Genomic DNA, 22,047 nt, shown 5'->3' on the forward strand with positions numbered 1-22,047 from the left:
GTGAGTGCGTGACAGGGAGAGTTTGTGTCTGCACATGTAAAATACTTTCTTGCTGCAAGTGAAACAGTGGGGAACCACCTGCACCCATGTGTGTGTGCATACAAAAGAAGCAGGCAACATTCAGACACAAAGCAAGGAAAAAAAACCCCAAATCTTATTCTCCTTCAGAACCACTAGCTTAGTTCTCCTGTAACAATATTCAGCAATTTTCCATTAACTTTCTTTCTTTTCTCCCTGACCTCAGGCCTTCTAACATTATTAGAAGACAGTAATTTAAAATAAATTAGCCCAAGCCAAAGACTAACTGTAGCTGCAACAATGAAAAGAAGCCTTGGGGAGCTCTCAAGCAAGAGTGGTAGGGAAACAATTGACAGCTGGAGGCCAAAAGGAAGAGGCGAGAAGGTGGGGGTGAAATGTGTCATATACAGAGACGAGGACCAGAGGCAAGTTGAGGTCAGACACCCCCAGCTACTCCAATGCCCAAAGTGCAGACTATCCTTGCTCCTCTGACTTTAGTATGCTGTCTTCAGGGGACACATACGGTTCACAAGGTCCTCCTCAAAAGACAAGCAGGCTTTAGAAGCACTGATTTATAAATTATGGCATGCTTTGAATACGCTTTTTAAAAAAAGCTTTAGAAAGACATAAAACTTCAAAACTGATATTTGAAGTGCTGAATCAAGATGGTCACATTTGGATTTTGATTTCAGCCTGCTTTTCCAGCCTTTTTTTTTGTATGTTTTAGCAATCCTGTGTGCCAGGCTTGCAGGATTCCACCACTGCTGAGATATCAGATCTGGATTTCCTAGTTCAGATCACTCCTTTCAGGTAGTAAACACAAACCGCCAGAGCTGAATCCCTTTTGAAACCTTCACTGGCCAGTCCCCAAAGTATACATGCAAACCAGTCTGTCAGCCTTGTCCTCAGGTGGCTGAAGTGTGGCACTGCCATGTCAGGGGCCAGGACTGTGGCTTGACAAGTGCATGGAAAGATGAGGTGCAGAGGGAATTGGTGTTGCAAGTACTGCAAGGCTGGACACTATTTTGTACACAATGGAGAGCTGCTTTGTGCACATGAGCAGTGTCCAGGGGCCTCCACAGCCTTGCAGACAGCCCTGGCTTTGATCAGACTGGTTAAATTCTGGTTAAATTCTGGGAAGAGCCAGCTGCCATCGACTAGGAGTCAGCACTGCTGACAGACTGACAGCACTACAGTCAGCTGAAAGTCAGCACTACTCAAGTTAGTATGAGCAGACCTAAAGCTTGAAAACTGGTCATATTTCCATCCTCAGATACATTGAGCACTTTCACTTCTTTGTGCACAGGCATTTTTGCTGGCTCTTGGGTTGAGCTTCAGCTTTGCTGATCCCATTAAAAGCCAGCCTTCTTCCAAAGGCACCCCAGCCACCTGCACCAAGTACTTTCCCTCCTGTGCAATAAGAGTAAAAAAGTGAGCCATAAACTCAGCCGTAGAGCTGACTTCATGAGAAGTGCCATCCATAGCACAAAAAGTGAGCTTGTTTCTAATGCTCTTCACATAGGGTAAACTCCTACTTTGCTTAAACAATTGCAGACATTCAATCTGAAGAGGGAAGTGAGATTTTGGACATCAGGCATTTTGCATTTTCTAGGAAGTTTATACCAGGAAACTTATACTGTACCTGTACCACTTCCATCCAGTCTTTCCGAGCTCATTGTTGTGTCAAAAGACTCTCTGGGAGTTGTGTCATTCCCAAGTTTCTGAAAGAGTAAGAAAAGCTCTCAGATTAGTAATATATCTGCAATTAATACAACTCAGTTGTCTTGTTAAGAAAAACCCTCTAATTTGGAAGCCATGAGGCAGAGAAATCAGTGATAGCAAGAATGTTGCTCTCTCTTTGTTTCAGATCTTGGAGAGCTAAGTGGGAAGGAAACTACCCTGATTTGCACCTAACACTGCCACATTCCTATCAGAGCTGCAGTGACACACTGCCTTCTATGTGTCAGGTCTCCTAACACAGCTCTGCATCTAAAAGCTTCTTGTTTGAAATGAAAACATTTTTCTGAAGATCTAGATTTTGAAAATGACTGCTGAATTGATCTTATGCTCTTCTACACAGAAGAATAACTTCCTATTTTAGATAAAACTGCAACTACATTAGTAACAGTGCGCACATATTTACAGGATTCCCCTAAAAACCAACAGACCTTATTCACTGAAAAGTTTTTAAAGCTACCAGCACTGCTGGGTGCTCAGCACCTCAAAAGAAATGGGACTTCTGGTTTATGTGCTGGTTATGTGGTTTTGCCTCTCTTCTATTGTAAATAATAGGTTTCCTAACATCTTGGTCTCAAAAAAACCCCCAAACTCTAGAGGCTTTTGTCATGTCATAGCTAAGTGAGGCTGAAACCTGTGTATTCATCAGGAGAAGTTTAGATATGCAGCACTTGTAAAAGAACCAGCCTCCTTTTACTGCCTTACCTGCTACCAAAGCTTAGGCAGAAGGACAAATGAGAGGATTCAAAAAAAGCACATAGAAGTAGGTGCAGGATATACTAAGAGAGAAAGCCTTATAAAGATAAGACCAGGGATAAAAGTGAGATTTTTTTTTTAACTATAAATGTAGGGATAGACTTCTGCAGCCAGGCAGCTTCAATCTTGATCTTTCTTTGCTATTTTAAGACAGTCAGTGTGGCAAATGACTTAAAGCAAATGATTTGTTCTGGTGAGCACTGCATTTGGTTATATACCCACGCATAAGTAATGCTAATGTGTTCAGGTCACTGCTACTGCTCCAACACCAACTCTGACTGTCCCTCCCATTGCATTCAGAAATCTCCACCACATGCCACAGTGTACAAACATGATCACTGCCTTTTGGGGGTTATGATCTGGAAGACTGCTAAGTATAGCATATAGTTTAAAATGGGATAACAGGAAACACAGGAAGGAAGAAAATGGTTACAAGTAGCAGAAGTACATGCCTATTGTAGAAAAATTGATGTATTTAGAGTGAAATCAGTATTTTAAATACAAGCATCAAGAAACTCTCTCTAAATACCCATGCTGGCCATGTGCCTTTCCCATGCATTTCAAGAGAAGATGATTTTGGGGAGTGATGCAGAAGACAGCATAGCTGGTCTTACAGATTTACTGATACCTCCACCTTGCTCATGTAATTTCACAGCTCCTAAAACAAAGCCTCTCTTCAATACAACAAAGAGAATGGAGATGCTGAGTGTTTACCATTCCTGAATAAGACCTGGCAGGGTGGTGCTATTTACCAACCTCTCCTCTAAGAACAGGTGAACACTTAGCATGGCACACTGCACTAAGGAGGGTGCTATCAGAATGATCATTAAGCTTCCTGTGCTGTAAAACTACCCTGATACAATGAAGTCTTCTGGAGAGATGAACTCTAAAAATGCTGTGACTTGTAGGGCCAGAATATTTAGCTATGGTGTCCATATGGACAAAACAAAGTCACTTCCAGAGACAGAAACATTAGGGCTTTGTGCCACTGGGCAAAAACTCAGGTTTTGTTCCCATTTCTTGACTAACATTGATATTTTGGCTAAATTCTCACCTGTTCACCTCCTAAAGTTACACATTTTTCTATAAGACTGTCTTGGTTATATATATTTTTAACGGAACACCACTCTCCTTTTGCTGGACTTTTCTTCTGTACCTTGGAAAAAACACTTGTTTTTGCAACACTTTTTATGGAATGTAAATTCTCTTGAACTTTCCCTGAGAAACTAATTTTCTTATGCAAATACTGAAGAAAGATGCACAACACTTAACTACAGTAAATGACTTAGGAGAGCTGCATGACTATATTAAACTAGTGTCACTGTAGTTCCTTCCTCCCTCTCTAGTTATGGGACAACTGGGGAAATATGACCATGTACTGAGACAAGCAGAAAAGCCAGTTTTGGTACCTATTAGTGTAGTACTTAAAAATGCAATTAGGATGTGAGCATGTTGGCTACCTACTGTACACTCATTACAAACAGCTTATGGTCCCCAGACAACACTTAACTCTGGCAACAAAAATTTACCCTGAGAAGTCATATCAATGCAGGTGAATTCATCATGTAGATAAATAATGCCCAGGCTGCATTTTTAATAGGAATTTGTGCAAAGCTGGGAAACACTGCAGAGATGGTTGCCACTGAGAGGGAATAAACAGGCTATAAATGATGGTTTTCTCGTGGGCCTTGCTCAGGTATTTAAAAATCCAGTGTGTAACACTAGATGGAGCTAAAAGATCTATTTATGCGTGCCCTGAGGCAACACTGATCTCCAAACACTTGACTCTACCATTAGTGCCAATTCCCACGTCGTATTCTAAGCAAAAGAAAACAAAAATGCATTTACCATCTTTCCATGTACTCTGCACCTGCTCATCACTTTTATCTGTAACAAGACTGTGGTAGGGTATGAATGAAATAGTAAATTCCTTCTGGCTTTGTTTTCATGTAAAATAGCTCAGAATATAAGCAGCCATCTGTACCTTACAGGAAAATACAATTTTCTATCATACTGAAATTCTGATAAATTTGAAAATATTACAGAACTTGATATCATAACCATCCTAAACAATGTTGCAGAGGGATGCTGTCTCTGCAGCTCAGGTGTCAGGATACTGTATGATTTCCACCTTCATGAGTATCATGAATAAAAGTGCAAACCTAAACTATTTGATATTGTGATGGATGAAGTATGTGAAAAATGCTTTTGAACAGCAGTTCAAATCTGTCTCCTCTGAGCAACATTAAGGATAGATAACTCAGTACTCTGCTGTGTGCATATTCCTATTTCAGTTCAGTTTTATTGTCACACTTTTATATATGTATATGTATAAAGACATAATTTTGCATTCCATAAATATAAAATTGTACAAAAAATAAGATTGATAACATTATTTTCTTGTCATTTAAACCTGAAATAAGAGGACTAAGCTTTCCAGCCAGTAATTAAGTGTCGTAAAAAAAAACAACACCCCAAAACCTTGGAATAGGTAACAACAACTTTTACTTCTGAAGGATGAAATTAAAGTTTCCAATTAATGTTATGAAAGCTCACCAATTGAAGAGGACTTTTACTTTCCCCAGTTATAAGAAAAATTACACATGCTAATATTCTACCTCAGTCACGTCCTTCCAGATTTGACTCACTTGACTCAGATTTGACTTGTAGATAACAAATGTTAAGAACCCAAAGAGCATGAAGCATACACAATTATGCACTTGTAAAAATTAATATAATCTGGAACAGCTTGGTATTTTATAAATTACAGGCAAGGCATAATATGCTTATTTAAAATCATATGGCATTTTATTTGAAAACCTGGTACTTTAGAAGTCAATGAGACTATTCATGGGCATTACTTAATATCAACGAGAAAGGAAGGAACTGGTCATTCTTTAGAAAAATCGTTTCTGCACTGAGGATCCCTTTAATGATCCATAGACAACTGCATTAATTTGAATCTGCTTGTGACAAGACTCTGGTGTCTGCAGGAATGGCTCACACATCATGGCAAGCACTGTAAGGCTATGAAGAAAGATAAAAATGGACTTTGGGTGCCTTGCTTGGCCACAGCAAGACAACTCGGTACGTGTCAAAGGAAGGAAAACACAACAAAGCACAAGAGGAGCTTTACTGTAAGGTAACACCTTTTAAATGACAGAGGACAGTGATGGCAAATGGAGAACATCTGAGTGCCCTGCACATGGAAGAGGAGGAGAGAAGTGAAAAAAGGCTGATTCTTTGGTACTTGTGAAATATGCCAATTGCAGCTGGCAGGAAGCAGAGGATAATAACGGGGAAGACCAATGGCAAATGGGCATCAGGCAAAATAGGCCAGCACAGAATGCTTTGGAGGATATTCCACTCTGTACATTTGCAGAGTGAAGCAGAGTTCCTGCTCAGGATCAGCACTTCACAGAAGAGAAAACTACAGAGAGCAAAGGGAATCTGGACAGACAACTGGAAATAATTTTTAACAGGTTACTTTCTTTCATTGTTAGTATTTTAAATACATAAATCAAAGGCATAAAAATAATTAGGTGTGGTACAAAAGGACATAAAAATCAAAAAGTGCAACAAGAAAAGTATATGCTAAATATTGTAAACAGTGACTGGTAGCCAGATTTACTTCTCTGCATAGGATATATAATTTAATACACAGCACACTTCTCCATCTGTCTATAGCACTTTCCTGAAAGACAAGAGTACAGCCAGCCACCACTGTAGTTAACTCTGCCACATACCTGAGGTATTTGTGTGCAAGGGGCACACAGTAGGAAGCCTGTCCTAGTTTTAGCTAGGACAGGCTTTTTTTGAAGCAATTCCTGTATGCACTGTGAACAAACCACACATCATATAGAGTGGAGATACTGAGCTGGGCTTACTAGTTGGGCCCAAGTTATTCTGTGATATGTGCAAACAATTACATGTCCTCTTCTGTGTTTGTGATGGTCTGACACCAAGTGCAAGGGCAGGTGCCACTCCGTCCCCAAGGGGAGTGAAAGTGCAGGTGCAAGGGTGCAAATCCTGCTCCACATGTGCAGCCTGTGCCTTGCCCAGGCTGTTTGTGGTCAACCACCACAGCAGAGAGCAGTCCTCTTGCAGGAACACCACAATCCCTGTTGGAAAGCAGGACTGATGTGTCAAGCCCCAGCTACCAACCCTTGCAGTCCCAAACCACCTCTCCTGAAGACACACGGTTTGGCTTTTTTTTTTAATAACTCAAAAGAAATCAAATTGCCTTCACCTTTTGAGCAGAGGCTGCTCTCTTCTCCTGCTTGGCTTTCATTTCTGCGAGAAGTCCACTGCCCATCACTTGCACACCGTACCTCCGGCCTCCCTGGGGGCTTCCCTTGCTGTCACCCTTCTCAGCTTTTCCCACATCATCTGTCTGCACTTCCTCCAGTGAGTCTGGAGTCTTTAATTCCTCAGATCGCTCTGTGCCACCGTTCTGCTCTGCAGGCTTTGCCTCCTTCTTGCTTGTGTCTAAAGCTGGGCTTTTTGCAGCAACCTTGGGCGAGGAGGGCTCCTCAGCCACCGACACAGTCTGGGGGCGTTCGGATTTGGAGCTTCTTGATTTGATTAAGTTAAGGAAACCACTCTTCCTTGAGTCCCTTTTCTTCTTCTCATCACCTGCTTCACTGTGCTCGCTGCTGTCTGAACTTTTAGTTGATGGTCTCCTGAAAAAGACACAGACATTTCAAACTTTTCTCCACTCCCCTCCTCCCTTTTTAAATAGTATTGAATGACTTCTTCCAGGCAAAGCTAATGTTTTCTATGACCCATATATTGCCCTAGGCCAAATCATTACCTGGTGTCCCTATATAAACAACAGGACAATTAGCACTCATCATATAATCATGAGGTTCCTGTGCTGCTTTGTGCAGTTGTTTCATCTGCACTGGGCATCCAGCTGTTTATAACACCAAACAACTCTAACCAAGCTGTCTATGCACATGGATATTGGGTTTGCATGAGCAGGTTTTGGTATCAGGGAGTCTACAGGAGTGGCTTCTGTGTAAGGAGTCCTCCTGCTGAAGTGGAAGAAGCAGCAGAGAATGTATGATAAACTGATTGCAGCCACCATTCCCTGTCCCTGGTGCCTCTGGGGAGGAGAGGGTAGAGAAAATCAGGAGTGAAGTTGAGCCCTGGAAAGAGGGAGTGGTGGGGAGAGGTATTTTTAAGATTTGATTTATTTCTCATAGACTGATTTGTTTGGTAATATATTTAATTTATTTTTCTCCAAGTTGAGTCTGTTTTGCCCATGACAGTAACTGGCAAGACATCTCCCCCTGCCCTTATCTCAACCAAAAAGCTGCTCATTATATTTTCTCTCCTCTGTCCAGCAGGAGGGGAGTGATAGAGCAGCTATGGTGGGCACAGGGTCAACCCACCGCAACAAACAATTTCACTCTGCTCTGTTTCCAGAATGCACTGCCCGTGGTTTGCACCTGCCTATTAGTAAAAGGAGAAGAACTGATCTAGGCACATGTTTAACATGGCTTTTGGGAGATCTTGTTCCTTAAAGGCCCTGCTTGAAAGAGGAAATAGCTGGCACAGCCACTTTCTCTCAGTAAGAATACAGAGGTCACTTTTATAGTGCAGATGCTCATCTTCAAAAAAAAAAACAAAAAAACAACCCCCCCCCACCAAAAAAAAAAACCCACCCAAACCCTCCCCCCAAAAAAAACCAACCAACCAGCCAACAACAACAACAAAAAAAAACCCCAACAAACAAAAAAACAACCAGAAACCACAAAACCCAAAAGAGCAAACAAGCAAAACCAAAAACAAACCCCCCCGCCAAAAAAAAAACCCCACCCAAACCCTCCCCCGCAAAAAAACCAACCAACAACAACAAAAACAACAAACAAAAAACCAACCAGAAACCACAAAACCCAAAAGAGCAAACAAGCAAAACCAATCCCTAAAGAGCCCCCCTGCCACTAAGATTTTCTAGAGGCATCTTCTGAGCAGAGTATTCACACTTAAGGGCAAAGCTGAACACGTACACATTCACATAAAAGCACGCAAACTGGAAAGAGCCAGTGGTGTCCCAAATAAAGATCCTTAGCAAAGAGCATGGTCAGGGATGGGCAAGCAGGGATGGTGCAAGTTCACAGGACATCTGAAATGAGCAGCTGGCAGGCACCCAAGGGAAGCACAGGAGACTGCAAGCCTGTGAGCACCCTGAACTTAACCTGCTTAGGACATTTTTCAAAGCTACCATAATTTCATGCCTCCTCATAGTATATCACACATGGCTTCATGTGTCACTATAGATATCTATAACTCATAGTGACTTCAGAACATTTGCTTTTCCTGGCATAGTTATCCACCAGTCACACTTACTGTTTTCCTTAATGGAGAAAGGGTCATTCCAAGTTGCCTGGAAATCACCCTTGCTTTTTCATTTAGTTATAGAAATCCTCTGTATATGCATATGCACAAACATGCATGAATTCAAGAACACCAAGAATGCATGGTTCTGTAAATATACAGCCAGCTCCAAAGCAACTGCATAAGCTCTATAACCCTCATATAAAGAAAGAGACATCTTTCAGTGCATGTGCACAAACATGCATGAATTCAAGAACATCTACATGCATGGTTCTGTAAATATACAGCCAGCTCCAAAGCAACTGCATAAGCTCTATAACCCTCATATAAAGAAAGAGACATCTTTCAGATTAGTGTTTTGCTTAAATCTGGAATACTACAAATTGGTGAAACACATCTTTAACATATTTCAAAACCAGCATAAATCTACTGTCATCTATGAAAATGCTGTACCCAACAGCACTCCTCACTAGAGAGAAACACCATGTGTACAATGAGCACTGGGGAGACTCTCAACCAATACAAAGCTCTGCTTCAGCTCTAACGAGCTTCACTGAAGGGTAAAATGAAGTCAACTGAATTATAAAAATAAACACTAGTCATAAATCCCCCCAGCATGGTATAGTAAAGCAATTCATTTCAAAGCAGCCACTTTTAAGGGCAGGTAATTGAATTCACAATGTCTTGACTACTAAGGTATTTTCTGACTTTGACAACAGCACCCCTGGATATTGGGAACAGGAGACAAACACAGCTTGAAAGTGCTGCTTGCCCAGTTATCAAGATGGACTTTTTTTTTTAATAATTTCTAAAAAAATTTTTAAACTTACTTTGAATCCATTTTTGTCACTTTCTTAGTGAAAAATTCATCCACACCTTCATCCACTCTCCCCATGAGACCATTCTGATCCCCTTCTGGTGGTACTCCAGCAGACACCTGACAGAAGAAAAAACTCTCTCTGTTATATAATATTCCAACCATGTTTGCTCCAGTGATAATAATTAAGAGACAAGACACTATAAAAATTCTGTGTGCCAACCAGAAATCAGTGCAGACAACAGAATCACCACTGGAATTCCCCCTCTAGTCAGGCCAGCTGATGCATTACATCAAATGCAAAATAACCCAAAACATCAGTGACAAGCTGGATGCTGCAATGCATGAGGCCAGGAATCAAATGCCTTGGGCTTGAGAGAATAGAGGTCAGTCAGACAAGCAACAAGACACAGACAAAATAAATCCTATGCAACAAAACACAGAAAAAATAAATCCTGATCAGGTGGTGACCTGAAGAGAAAATATTTTCAACAGCCAGTTGTTTCTCTGGAGAAAAACCTATGTACTGGATTTTGGACTTAGAGATTTAGAAACAGAACTCCAGCAGGCTAATAGAGACTTCTATAATTCATTCAATCTAGCACTTCTAAAAGCAGAGACTCTAAATACAGAATCAGGTGTTCCATTTTAGGAACCAAACACAGACTTTTGCTCAATGTCTGAAAACAACTAACTTGCTCCCCATCTTTGATTTCAATGCCCACATGTTGAATATGGGTGACTTCAGGCATATAAACCAGGCTGGCTTTGAAATACCTGCCAACCACAAAGGCCCTGTGAAGATTAGCTGGTGACTCTGCAGCCTCCTGAAGATGAAACAAGCAGTCTACTGGGATGATTTCTCATGTGGTCTAGCTCCTGTACCTGGCTTTGATGTGGAAAAGCTCTATTACCAGTAAAGAGACTTTCTTTAATTCAAATGCCACATGGAAACCTTTTAGATGACTACAGAGGACTCCCCAAGACCCAGCCCATTTGTATTCTTGGTAGTGCTAGGAACCAGGACACAAAATAACAGGGTTTGTTATTTGAAACAATTCAAATCAAGGAATCTCCTAGTTGCCACTATAACTCAAGAGCAATCCCAGCTTCTTTTCTGATGTGGAATACAAACTTTCTATGCTTCAATACTCTTAAAAGCTGCTATTAATATCAAACCCAGTCTCATTAAGTCAGAAAAGTGGGCTCCATGTTAACCATGCTTTGACAGAGCCATGAAACTTTTAACTTTCCATTCCTGAACCCTGTTATTTTTGTTATCAAAGATAACAGTTAATATTTTATTGATACCTGCCGTAGCAATCTAATACTGATCTGAAAGGAGCCCACCTGGTAATGACTGCTTTGCTGCCAGTCAAACTAGCAATAGATTTTCTATAAAGAACAGTTCTGTTCTAAATTAGCACAATGATTTATCAGATTTCCAACTTTGGTATGTTCTGTAGCGAGCTTGCTTAGCTGGAACATCTCATAGTAGGCAGGGGTGCACATGCCTTTATCTGGGTTGGTCTCGGTGACAAACCCCTTATCACTGGCGCCTCAAAAAACACAAAATAGAAGCGAATGACGCATTTTACCAGAAATGAGAAGCCACTGCATATTGATACTGTAGTCCTCCAGGTAGTAGGAATAAACATAAAAGTATCAAAAGCAAGAGCATCTCGTGAAGGGGAGCTAATTCCAGGATCCAATGATCTACAGCAAGTGAGAAGATCTACCTCATAAAGAGAAAATAATTTGCATCTGAAACGGCGGCAAGTTCCCTACAAATAATAAAATATGTACAGAAATGTTGATGGTCTAATAAGGTCCTCAAGGTACAGGATATTCTTATAGCTGTTTATTGTAACACCTTTTAGTACCACCATTAAGTGCAAGACTGAGCTCTGGTTTATTTTGCGTTTTACACTCCTGACTCTCAAAAAAACCCCAAGTGTTAAGTCTTCATTTGTCCTTTTTTATTTCTTTTTTAAGCTTAAGTTTAAAAGCAAGCATGTTTCTTTGTTAAGGAGAAAAATGGCTTTGAAGCAGAAATAAATAAGATGAATCACAATCTCTTTCATACATTAGAGATTCACCTCCTTTGCTGTAGTAAATCTTCACACATGAAGGAAGAACTCATGAGGTTAAGATCTCACAAAAATCTAAATTATAAACAACTGTTTTATCATTTTGCTTCAAAGTTAAAGCTACTTGAGACTGGATGGCTTTGAGTTTTTATTTTTTTCCCTCTCATTTCCCCCCTCTCTAAACACTCATTCTCATTCCAGTAGAAACTCTGACAAAACTCTAAATCTTTCTTCTGCCACCCACCCAACTCAAGTTAGAAGTTTGTTTCTATTTCTTCTCCATTTTCTCCTTTTTTCTTACATTTTTCAGCTTTTAAAGATCAAATCTGTTTTCCAGCAAAACCAGAGAAGTACGGCTAAATACAAATAAGGGGAACAGCAAACAACCCAACAGAGCTGCTTTAAGTGGCAGAAAAAGTCAAGATTTTGCCTCTTACATTTCAAGTGCTTTCCCTAAGCACTGCTTTCTGTATTCTTGAAGTGGAAAAACCAGCAGCAAATCAACTCTGCAAGCAATGTCACAGTCCACTCATGACTCTGACCTCCAAAATCTGTTTCATTTTCAGAACCATCAAAATAAACATCTTAAGTCTTTCAAAAATTTGTTTGGACTCATTTTGAGGTCAGAACTAGTAAGGAACTAAGTGGTTCATAAAAACAAGACAGGGAGGGACAAACTGGTTTAAGGAAAAAAAAGCTCCTTTCAATATCTGCAACTAAATAAACTCCCAATCTCCTAATTAATTCAATATGGATGAGCATTCCCACAACACTGCACTATCATGGGAAGTAAGACTTCTCTACAAGGAGTAACATTTTTGTTGCCATTGAAGAAGATACTGCATGGTAGTTCCATGTCTGGTAGTGAAGCACTTGCCCCTCCCACACCCTACTCCTTGCACTTCCTTGTGATGGCACAGGATGCACTGAGCTTGGAAGCAACTGGGAAAACATGTGTGTTCTGCAGCAGTGGAACTGGGAGAGTAAACACAGATGTGTTTTCACTATATGGAGACAAATCCATTCTTCTGCTGCCTCTAACCTTCCCAGTGAAGCACAAGGGAATGGAAAGTTGGTCTGAATATTCCCTTTGCTTGAATGTTTCTCCCTTTCCAAGTGGTACAAAAAGCACTTCACTGCCTGATATGATCTTTCCCAGCATTAGGGAAATTTTCATGGATCCTCTCAATTGGAAATCCTCAGGAAGCAGAAGATACCATAGGCATTTAACACAGAGAGGACACGGCTGCCCCTTGATGGGGCTACTTATCAGCTGTGCTCTGTTGCTGTGAGATAACTGTAACTCCTCCAGATCTGTCCTCACATACCCTGAGGACACACCATCACAGAAATAAATCTTTACTGATGCCATGTGCCAAGGAAATGGAGCTGTGGGAACTCCACGCACGTATATTGAGTTCACACCAATGCCTTTCGTGAACAGACAGTGCTCTTCTGTTTTGCCTTTCTAAGGCAGGCTCCAGCATGAAAAGCAGATCTGTGACTATGCAGATTTGCTGGCCCAAACACCATCTTCAGTTTAGGAGCTGTGGGAAGCTGGGTGTCACAGAGCAGCTCCTCTGAGAGCTGATAGAAAGAATTCATGCCAAGTTAGCACATCTTAATGCAGGCAGAAAAAAGGATTAAGACTCAACAAACCCTTACAATATAATTGAAAAGTCTCATGATATTTTGTGCATTTCCTGTGAAAGCTCCAAGCACCTCCAGAAACTGCTTCCATGGAAAAAAAAAACCAAACAAAAGCAAAGTAAAAAAGGATAAAACACATCCTGGATTTAGGCCGTGTCAAACAAGACAAAAAGCTTGTAATAGGGATAGCACACTGAAAGACATGAATACTAGAAGAAAAATTATGTAGTTGCTTACGGCTTTTACACCTTCAACCATTGTCCTCATTACACTGCAAGACCTGACTTATGGCAAAAAGCAATCAACACATGACATTGCCAGCAATATTTTAATGTAGACTCACTGCTGCTTGGCTGGGCTGCTGCTTTTTATTCCTTTTGGGCCTTAATTTTGTAAAGTGTTCTAGTTTTCTTCCTTCTTCTGATGGCAGCTCTGAAATGAATCCAGAAGTTCGTTTGTCTGGCCTGCTGGAAGGAAATGGTGGGTCTTCTATATGGATAGGTACTTCTTCCAGTGCTTTATCTAGATCAAATTCCATTTCTAAGAGAAATCAAAACTTTCTAATTAGATTTAACACAATATTTAAAACAAAAGACAATGTAATTCTTCTTTCTGGTGGCAAATAATTATAAGCACATTCAGAAACTCTAGCCACAACATCTCTGTGAGCAGAGAGAGCACTGTGAGCAACTATTTACTATAAAATGCATTAGCAGAGTCCCAAAACAAAGCAGCCAGTGTGGGCCACAAATGCAATCCAGAGGGAGGGAGAATCACCTGTGCTATTCTATCAAGAACCATCTAGAACCACCTCAGGCAAGCAAAGAAACAAAATAGTTTTAAGGAATTCTCACTTACCAAAAGCTCTGGACACTGGCCGGAGCATTCTACTGTGGATGCTTTTCCTTTTTGATTTAGGAGTCATCTATCAACACAAAACAAAAGAAAAATTAGTTTAGGGGACAAAAGAAATTACAACAAAACAGTTTTTCAAGCCTATGAGCCATATAAAGATCTTATTTGATAAACACCAGAAGGGAATGGGATTTTTCCTCCCTCTCTCATACATTCAGAACTTTTTCTAAATTTATATTTTAACTGACTTTGAACAGAACCAGGGAGGTAATTAGTTTTTCCTTACTAAAAGTGCACACAGGATGATTACTGAAATTGTCCAAGCATTAACTCTTTGATCTCCAACTGTAAAACAAGGGAACTATTAAAATCTTACCTCTGTAGAGATCATGAGGGACTCATTTAAGACTTAATTACTTTGTCCAAGACTGCAGTTAATGACAATACCAGGAATAGTCTACCCCTTGTTCTGGCTTTTATTTTTGCTACAAAAAACACTTCCTCAGTTCATTTGTTAGTGGCATGTTACTGGGAATCTGTGCTTCTGGACACCACCACACAGCTCACCAAACTTCCCTAGGAAGATGAGCCTTGGAGAATACAGCCCTCCTTCAAAAAACAAAACCACCCTGTCAGTGTTGGCAGTATCTGTAGCAAACACATGACTTTCCTGGACTTAAGACACATTGAGAAGAGGTGGAAAGTTCAGCATACGTTCAACACAATTACTGAATTACTGCTATCAGCCTTCTGATCCTCACGTTGCCAAAAAAAGGAGTACGGTGCCTTAAGTGCACAAATACCCAGACTTAAGATTTAATTTAATTCTTTTTGGAAGAAAGTTGTCTGCCTTGTCTTGACTGAAGCCTTCTGAAAGTTTGCATGGCAATAAAGACAGTTTTGCTACAGGAAATGGATGCATCACCAATTCCAAACCTCTTAACATAGCCCAGCATTCTCAGACTTTGTGTTTAAAAGTTGAACTGAAGGTTTTCTCAAGAGTTAATTTAAAATCACTCAGCTTCTATAAATATGTGCTCCTTTTGTGGTAGAGTTGTGCATACTGGCTTTAGTGATACCCACATACTTCCATTAACCTGCTAGTCTTGAAGCCTTGTGACTTCAAATCTAGTGGCTTCAAATTCTGGAGTATCAGTCAGCAAGATGTTATGGCTTGCCACTCATTAACAGAATTGTTAATGATGGTTAGGAGTATCAATTTTATATCAGCCAGAAAAAAAACATAGTTGGCATAAACATTTCAGACAAATCATGAACTGTTTAAGACAAACATTTGCTAGTTTTTTATGTATGGAATGTTCAGTGCACATGTTCTGACTCGCATGTTTTGAATTCATATTCCCAAAGTAGTCCCGAGGATCATTACGCCACTACTCACATGCTCAGGGTTATGACAGATTTTTGTGACAGGACAGCTATTACCCATGTTGTCAAGATCAGAAGAGAACTTGAAGACTACAGAGTGGGCAGTGACAACACTGCCTGGGCAACAGAGCTCTGGTTTTATTGACATGTACATTGTTGGGAAAAAAAGATACCTTCAGCTGTTGCAGGTTTTCACTTCCACATTTGACAAGCATCAGTAAATGACACAATAGTTTCAAGATTAGCCAGGAAGTAGTTTGCCACCTGAGCAGACTCACTCTGACACTAATGAGCAGGCAAAGTGTTGCTGCATCAAAAGGCCAGACACTACTTTCAGAGTTACCAATAAATTAAATGCAATGAATTCGATGGTGAGTGGCTGGAGAGGTGCTGAATTTTTTCAGCCACAACTGCAGTGGACTGTGCAAGAGGTAGGCAGCTGTGCAGCCTCCGAACTGCACACCTCAACAGCTGTCCATCCATCCCCCAAACCTGAATGAACCAAAGCATTCACACCTCATGTAAGAAAGAGTTGAAGCAGCTCAGCATTTGGGGGACAGCAATCACAAGTCACTACCAGTAGTCCTGGTTTCATTTCCAGACATAGCCCCTTTCTCTAGTGAAGGTACATTCACATGCATTTTGGTCTGTTTCACAATTATTTTGGGTGGTGTGACTGGAAGTTACATTTAGTATATATAGCAACTCCTGTGCTGAAGAAGACCAGAAGGGAGGACAGAACACACAGCTGATGGAAGAGCTCTGGTCACTCAGCAGCTGCACAGCCAGTGTTCTCAGTGCATGAACACAGACAAGTTGGCAGCTGCCTCGGCCCAGGGCACCAATGCAAAACAGCACAGGGCAAGTTTTGAGGTTCCTGTGCAAGGACTGGAATGCTCCAAATACTTCTCCAACAGCCAGGAACAGAATAATTTCATTTTCCTTCCCAGACAAGAAAATGCCCCCAGATCACCCTGCAGAGCTTGTGCTGATGACCATAAGCCAGTCTCTGCTGTAACTTACTGTCAGCTTGGCATGATCCATCAGCAGCTTGGTTGCTGGGGATAAAGGCAGAGGGATAGAGATGCTTCCCATTTGCTTTAACAGCATGAATAACAGCTCCACATACACTTTTATTTGAAAACCTTCTGTTTTCTAGCCTGTTTAGGAAGTGCACAGATGAAAGGCTTCTTGCCAAGTGAACTTTCTAGATCACACGCAGAGCAAAATGGGTCAAAGCATTAATTTAAATAGGCCAGTGTGCTCTTTTACAAAATATTAGGCTTAATCTCTGCTTAACATCTCAGCCACCACGCAGTCTGCTACAGCAGCAGTGCACATGTCATTGCTAGAGGAGATATCTGAACTCCCCAGCCTGACTCCCATTTCCTGTATTTCATGGAAGCAGTTCAGCTTTGGCAGAAGCACATCTTCTGCCTTCTCACCACCTCTGGCCCCACAAGCACAACGTGGCTCTGCAGCCTTATGCATCCCTTGTGGCCATGACAGAGGAATAGCTGTTAGTATCACCTCTAATACACAACTTCCACAGACTTTCCATTCTAGCATACCACCTCCTGAATTCCTCCTTGTGTTGCCTACTTTTCCATGAGCACATTGTAGGCTGCTTGGCAGAACAGATAGAAATATTAACTGCATCTCTGGAATTTGAGAGGACTTCTTGGAAGTCTGCATGCACCTATGCAACTGAGATCTCAGGAGATGGCTCCATGAATGTATCCTTCTGCAGCAGATGTGGGCCAGCAGATCTCTACCACACTTCCAAATAAGGGCTTATTTACACACTGTCATGTGCCCTTGCTAACTTTAAGCTCCCAGGATCTCTTCCCATGATCACTTTTCCAGATTCTTCCCTTCTGACTGCCTTCCTCACAAAACTATCTGAGCTCTCTGGAGTTGTCTGAAATGGTATTACCAGCTGTGGAAGAACACTAGTACCTTGGGAATTAAAAACAACTGAAATCGTTCTAATTTGAATGCTGGAAAACAATGTACTTTCAGAAACAGGGTCTCAGATATTCTCTTTGTTTATACAGATAATTGAAATTACTCTCAGTGCCGAGGGATATGCTTATTTCCATGTTTTTCTCTTCCTACTTCAAAGTAATTTATATTCAATCCTATTAGATACAGAGATGCTCTGTGACCCTTCTGTCACTTCCCTTTCAGAAGATTTCAAACAAACTAATGAACAACTTGCTGCTCCCTCTTGAAATTTATCTCCCCAACTAGACTCCCTTCAACATATGGGTTTTCAGCTTTGAGAACATGTTAAGGACTATTCTTTCATTAAGCTGTATGATGCTTGAATTTAAAACCAACTGAATAGATTTTCCTTCTGAGCAGTAATATTTGTGCTTATACCTCCAACATCAGCACTCTGCTTTGGTTTGGTCTTACAACCAAGGGATCCCTTAAATTCAGATGCTACATTAGCTGAACCTTTTTGTAAATCCAATCTCATTCCTGAACCACTGCCTATTTCATTTGTAAGTGCAGATGATGGCACTACAGTCTCCCAGGAGACTCTCAAGGCAGTACAGAGGCAAATGGAGCACAAAAACATAAACAAGTAGGCCAGAAACAGCAGAGCTAAAAAAATACTTACACTTGTACAGCAGAGAGTCTCCATGCAGCAAAAAAGAAAGAAAAAAGAATATGAATGGGGAAGACAAAGCAATAGCAGTTCTCAGGAAAGGAGGCAAAACCAGGAATCACCAAAATAAAGCAAACTAAAGCCAAAACACTTGGAAGTCTCAGCAGGAAAGGTGACATGCAAGAATGAGGTAAAAATCCCCTGTACTTGGAAGTGCTATACAAATTTGCATTTCCAGAGGATAACCAGAGAAATATGTGCTCACTTGTTTGATCTACACTGGGACAAATTAAGGTTTTCTGACATTTGTTTCCAATATAAGGCACTCATCAATGGTGCCAACCTGCTACCTACTGTCCCAATATACTGTGTTTTTCCATTTTGCTGTCACTAGTAGCGAGAAAAAAAAACATAATTCTCCTACTTCCTAGTGTGAAGGAAGAAGCTGAATTAAAAGTTGCCAGTTTGCTGTGGTGTGCAAGCAAGGAAAATAAAACAAAGCTTCTCTTGAAGGTATGAAAAAGGATGGAAGTCTGTTCTACTGAGGTTTAAATAAAACTAAACAATAGCAACAGTATTTCTCCTTCCCATAAGGAGGTTTACAGGCACAGACTTTCAAGCACTTTTGGCACATGAGAAAGATGCTGTTTCATGACTAAAGCACAACCTTTTCTCTTCCCTTCAAAAATTATAAGCAAAAAAAGGAAGCAGCACAGCCATCACAGGAAATGAAGCAATCCCAAATGCCGTATCCCATCTCTTCTATGGCTCAAGACCAGCCATGCTCCTCCCGAATTTAGGCTTAGAAACAAACAATTATTAGAAGTCTGCTTTTGTTTTCAAGTTGAATGGGAACTGCTATTACACCACTGCAGGTGTTAGCAGAATGTTTTTCTGCAGGTGGCAGAAGTAGTCATGGCCTGGATTAAGCATCTTGTCAAGAAAGTGCTGCATGTTCTTGCACCCAGATCCTCTCCTTTATTTTCGTACTGTCCTCAGGGTCAGTTGTTTGTTTGTTGGGGTTTTGCCTCAGGGTTTTGGGGTTTTTTTTGTCTTTATTTCATTTTACCCTCAGAAACATTGGCTATATGCAAGAGCTCTCAGCTAGCAGTGATTCTGGCAAACCACCTCATTACTCTCATTTCTGTATGCTATCCATGCACACATACACTCTGACTCAATTTCACTGTCAGAATCTACATTCTCGCTCCTATTGCCCATCTTCTACACTACCAATCACTACACCTGCTCTGAGATTGCTGGGAAGACTGCAGAACCAATTGACAAACACCTCAAAAACTGATACAATCTTAAACAAGTGCTCCTGCACACTTTGAAAAATAAACCTGCAACACTGATTCTCTTTCAGACAGCATTCGTGCCAGTAGTCCAGCATTTTCTGTGTTTTTAATGCAGAGGCAGGAAAGTTATTTGTATTATATATGCAGCTGGAAATGTGTTTAGGACCAAAGTGCAAAGTAACCCAAATAAATGGAAGCAATTTGAGGATTTGAGAGAGTTTACAGTCTATGGTCCTGATCCAACAAGGGCTTATGGAAACTCCTACCTTCCATGCTTCAGTGGTCTCCCAACCACTGAGGCACTTAAAAGGTGTTAAACACCTTGTGTGGGGAGTAAGGAGGGAGAGAGAGGCCCACCGGCAGGCAACAGGTTAGACAAGGAAGCACCATTAAGTAAAGCAAAGACCAAGGGACTTGCCTGAAGTCACCAAGGAATCTGGCTGCTCTACAGGGAACCTAATGCCAGTGTCCAGACCCCTGAAGTGCTAGAGACCAGGACGCCTCTCAACCTTTCCCCTCCTTGTTTGGTCTCAGCATAATTGCAACATGAAGTGGTCTGCCTCACAGTGTACATGGACCATCCCCTAAGATGAAATACCAACCTACAACCAAAAATCCCTAGAAAATTAAACCCAAACAAAATCAGAAACTGCATCGGGGAATTCTAACAATGTGCCAGTGAGGTTTGAGATGTCATAAAAATATTTCAAAGGAATTTTACAGAACATATTTATCCAGTGCTATACCATTTCAGCTGTATGCATTTTGTGGGGTACGCCTTTTTAAGAAAGAGGTGTAAGAAAACAAGGCATTTTATCACAAGTCCTGTTGTTTTCTTTTGCTGTAAGGAATTCTGACCTGTAAAGCTGCCATGACACCAGTTCATTCAATCAATGTTTCCCACTCTTCTTTTAGTCGCCTAACTACCTCTGACAGTGTCATACATGTGTTTTCTCATTAAAAAAAAAAAAGAAAAAAAAAAAGAAAAAAATTTCTTAACAAAGCAGAGCAGCAAATTGACCAGTTCTGGGTTTTGCACATGACATCTTTGGACTGGCAGGTATCTCACCATCTGTATAGAAAACCTTAGGAACCAGGAAGCTGCTATTGCTTACTTCAACTACAAAATATTTTATGACGTGATTTCCAGGGTGAAACCCCCCATGTGGCTTCCAAAAACCAGTGATGCACTTCCCACTAGCAGTGACAGTAACCTGAGCCACTGTCCTTAGAATCTGCCCCTTGAGTGCCATCGTCCTTGATAAGTTAAATGCAATGCTGAAATCTGTGACACCTAATGGACTATTTTTCAGTAGACAGGAGAGTAAAGCCCCTCACAATCCTGAATGTAGGAGCTATGCTTTTTCACATCAGCATATCAGTCCTTACCTTCATATTTCAGAGTTCTGTACTCTATATGGAAATATGATAGATAGATAGATAGATAGATAGATAGATAGATAGATAGATAGAGTAAATAGTGTAAATAAATACAACGTACAAATAATCTATATATAAGTTTCAGGAGTATGTTTGTTTCCTTCCCTCCCTGAAGAGCTGAATTTCTAGAGAAGGAGCTATGGGTTCAGTATTAATTCAATTAGTCTCATATAAACCACCCTGACCTTTTGAATTACTTTGTACAGAAATATTTTCTGAAAGAAAAAGAGTAGCACTGCAGTAAGATAAGCTCAGTAGATTTGCCCTTGAGCTTGTAATATTTCACTAGCCAAGAAACCTTTGCTTTTCTGCTTGCTGAGATGTGACACATGTACTCTGATGTTTCATCAAATATTTCAGTATTTTCTTTTAATTAATAATTCTGCACTTGCATATTTTAAGGCATATAAAAATTCCTGCTAATAAACATTCCTGCATAAAAACAACCACAGCTTTCACTATGAAGAGAGAAAAATCAGACACACAAATTAAACTGAGTGGTTCCTAAAACTACTAAACCAAATGTTTAATTCCATATTCTGAATTAGTATCCTGCAAGGAATTCATGCCTGCAACTACCACCTGCAAAAGAAAAAGCAATTCTCCACAGCATCACTTTTGCTTTCTATTTGCTCATAAAGAGGTTAACATCTTCTACAGTACCTGGGTTTCAAGATGATCCAAGAGGATGGTTTTAACTACGTTACTTTTGCTTTTATAGTCATTTTAGTTAAAAACTAAGTGCAGAGGAGAGAGCTGCTGTGGGTCAGCTAGCACAAAATATATCTTCAAGTCACCACAACCTGCTTCCTTGTCATTGTTTATTACCTCCAGCTGGAAAAAGCTGACCCAAAAATTACTTTGTTCATGACCCAATCTTCCATGCAGTAAGAATAAAAAGCTCTTAAAGTTGGAAAACACACGGGGTGGACAGCTATTCAAGATAGCCTTAGTCAGTTCTTTAAGAGCTACCATATGTATCAGGTGCCCTGGGCAAGAGCATCATTGAAGCAGCTCAGAGGCAATGCACTCCTGAAT

At 40.6% G+C, this 22,047-nt stretch overlaps 1 protein-coding gene across 6 annotated transcripts in view; it reads right to left on the reverse strand.

Annotated features, from left to right (window-relative positions):
- CARMIL1 (capping protein regulator and myosin 1 linker 1) overlaps nucleotides 1-22,047 on the reverse strand; it is a 192,701-nt gene that overhangs the window by 9,725 nt on the left and 160,929 nt on the right. For 3 of the 6 annotated variants that reach the window (XM_039711045.1, XM_039711049.1, XM_039711044.1), the window contains 6 exons: nucleotides 18,281-18,298; nucleotides 14,269-14,335; nucleotides 13,754-13,950; nucleotides 9,684-9,790; nucleotides 6,761-7,193; nucleotides 1,661-1,739 (listed from right to left, as the gene is read on the reverse strand). In XM_039711045.1, the coding sequence (XP_039566979.1) occupies nucleotides 1,661-1,739; nucleotides 6,761-7,193; nucleotides 9,684-9,790; nucleotides 13,754-13,950; nucleotides 14,269-14,335; nucleotides 18,281-18,298 (901 nt within the window). The remainder of the gene's footprint in view (nucleotides 1-1,660; nucleotides 1,740-6,760; nucleotides 7,194-9,683; nucleotides 9,791-13,753; nucleotides 13,951-14,268; nucleotides 14,336-18,280; nucleotides 18,299-22,047) is intronic. The other 3 variants (XM_039711046.1, XM_039711050.1, XM_039711047.1) reach the window with 1 other exon arrangement.

The sequence above is a fragment of the Passer montanus genome, unplaced genomic scaffold, assembly GCF_014805655.1.
Source record: "Passer montanus isolate IOZ18808 unplaced genomic scaffold, ASM1480565v1 scaffold24, whole genome shotgun sequence".
In the NCBI taxonomy this organism is placed as follows: Eukaryota; Metazoa; Chordata; class Aves; order Passeriformes; family Passeridae; genus Passer; species Passer montanus.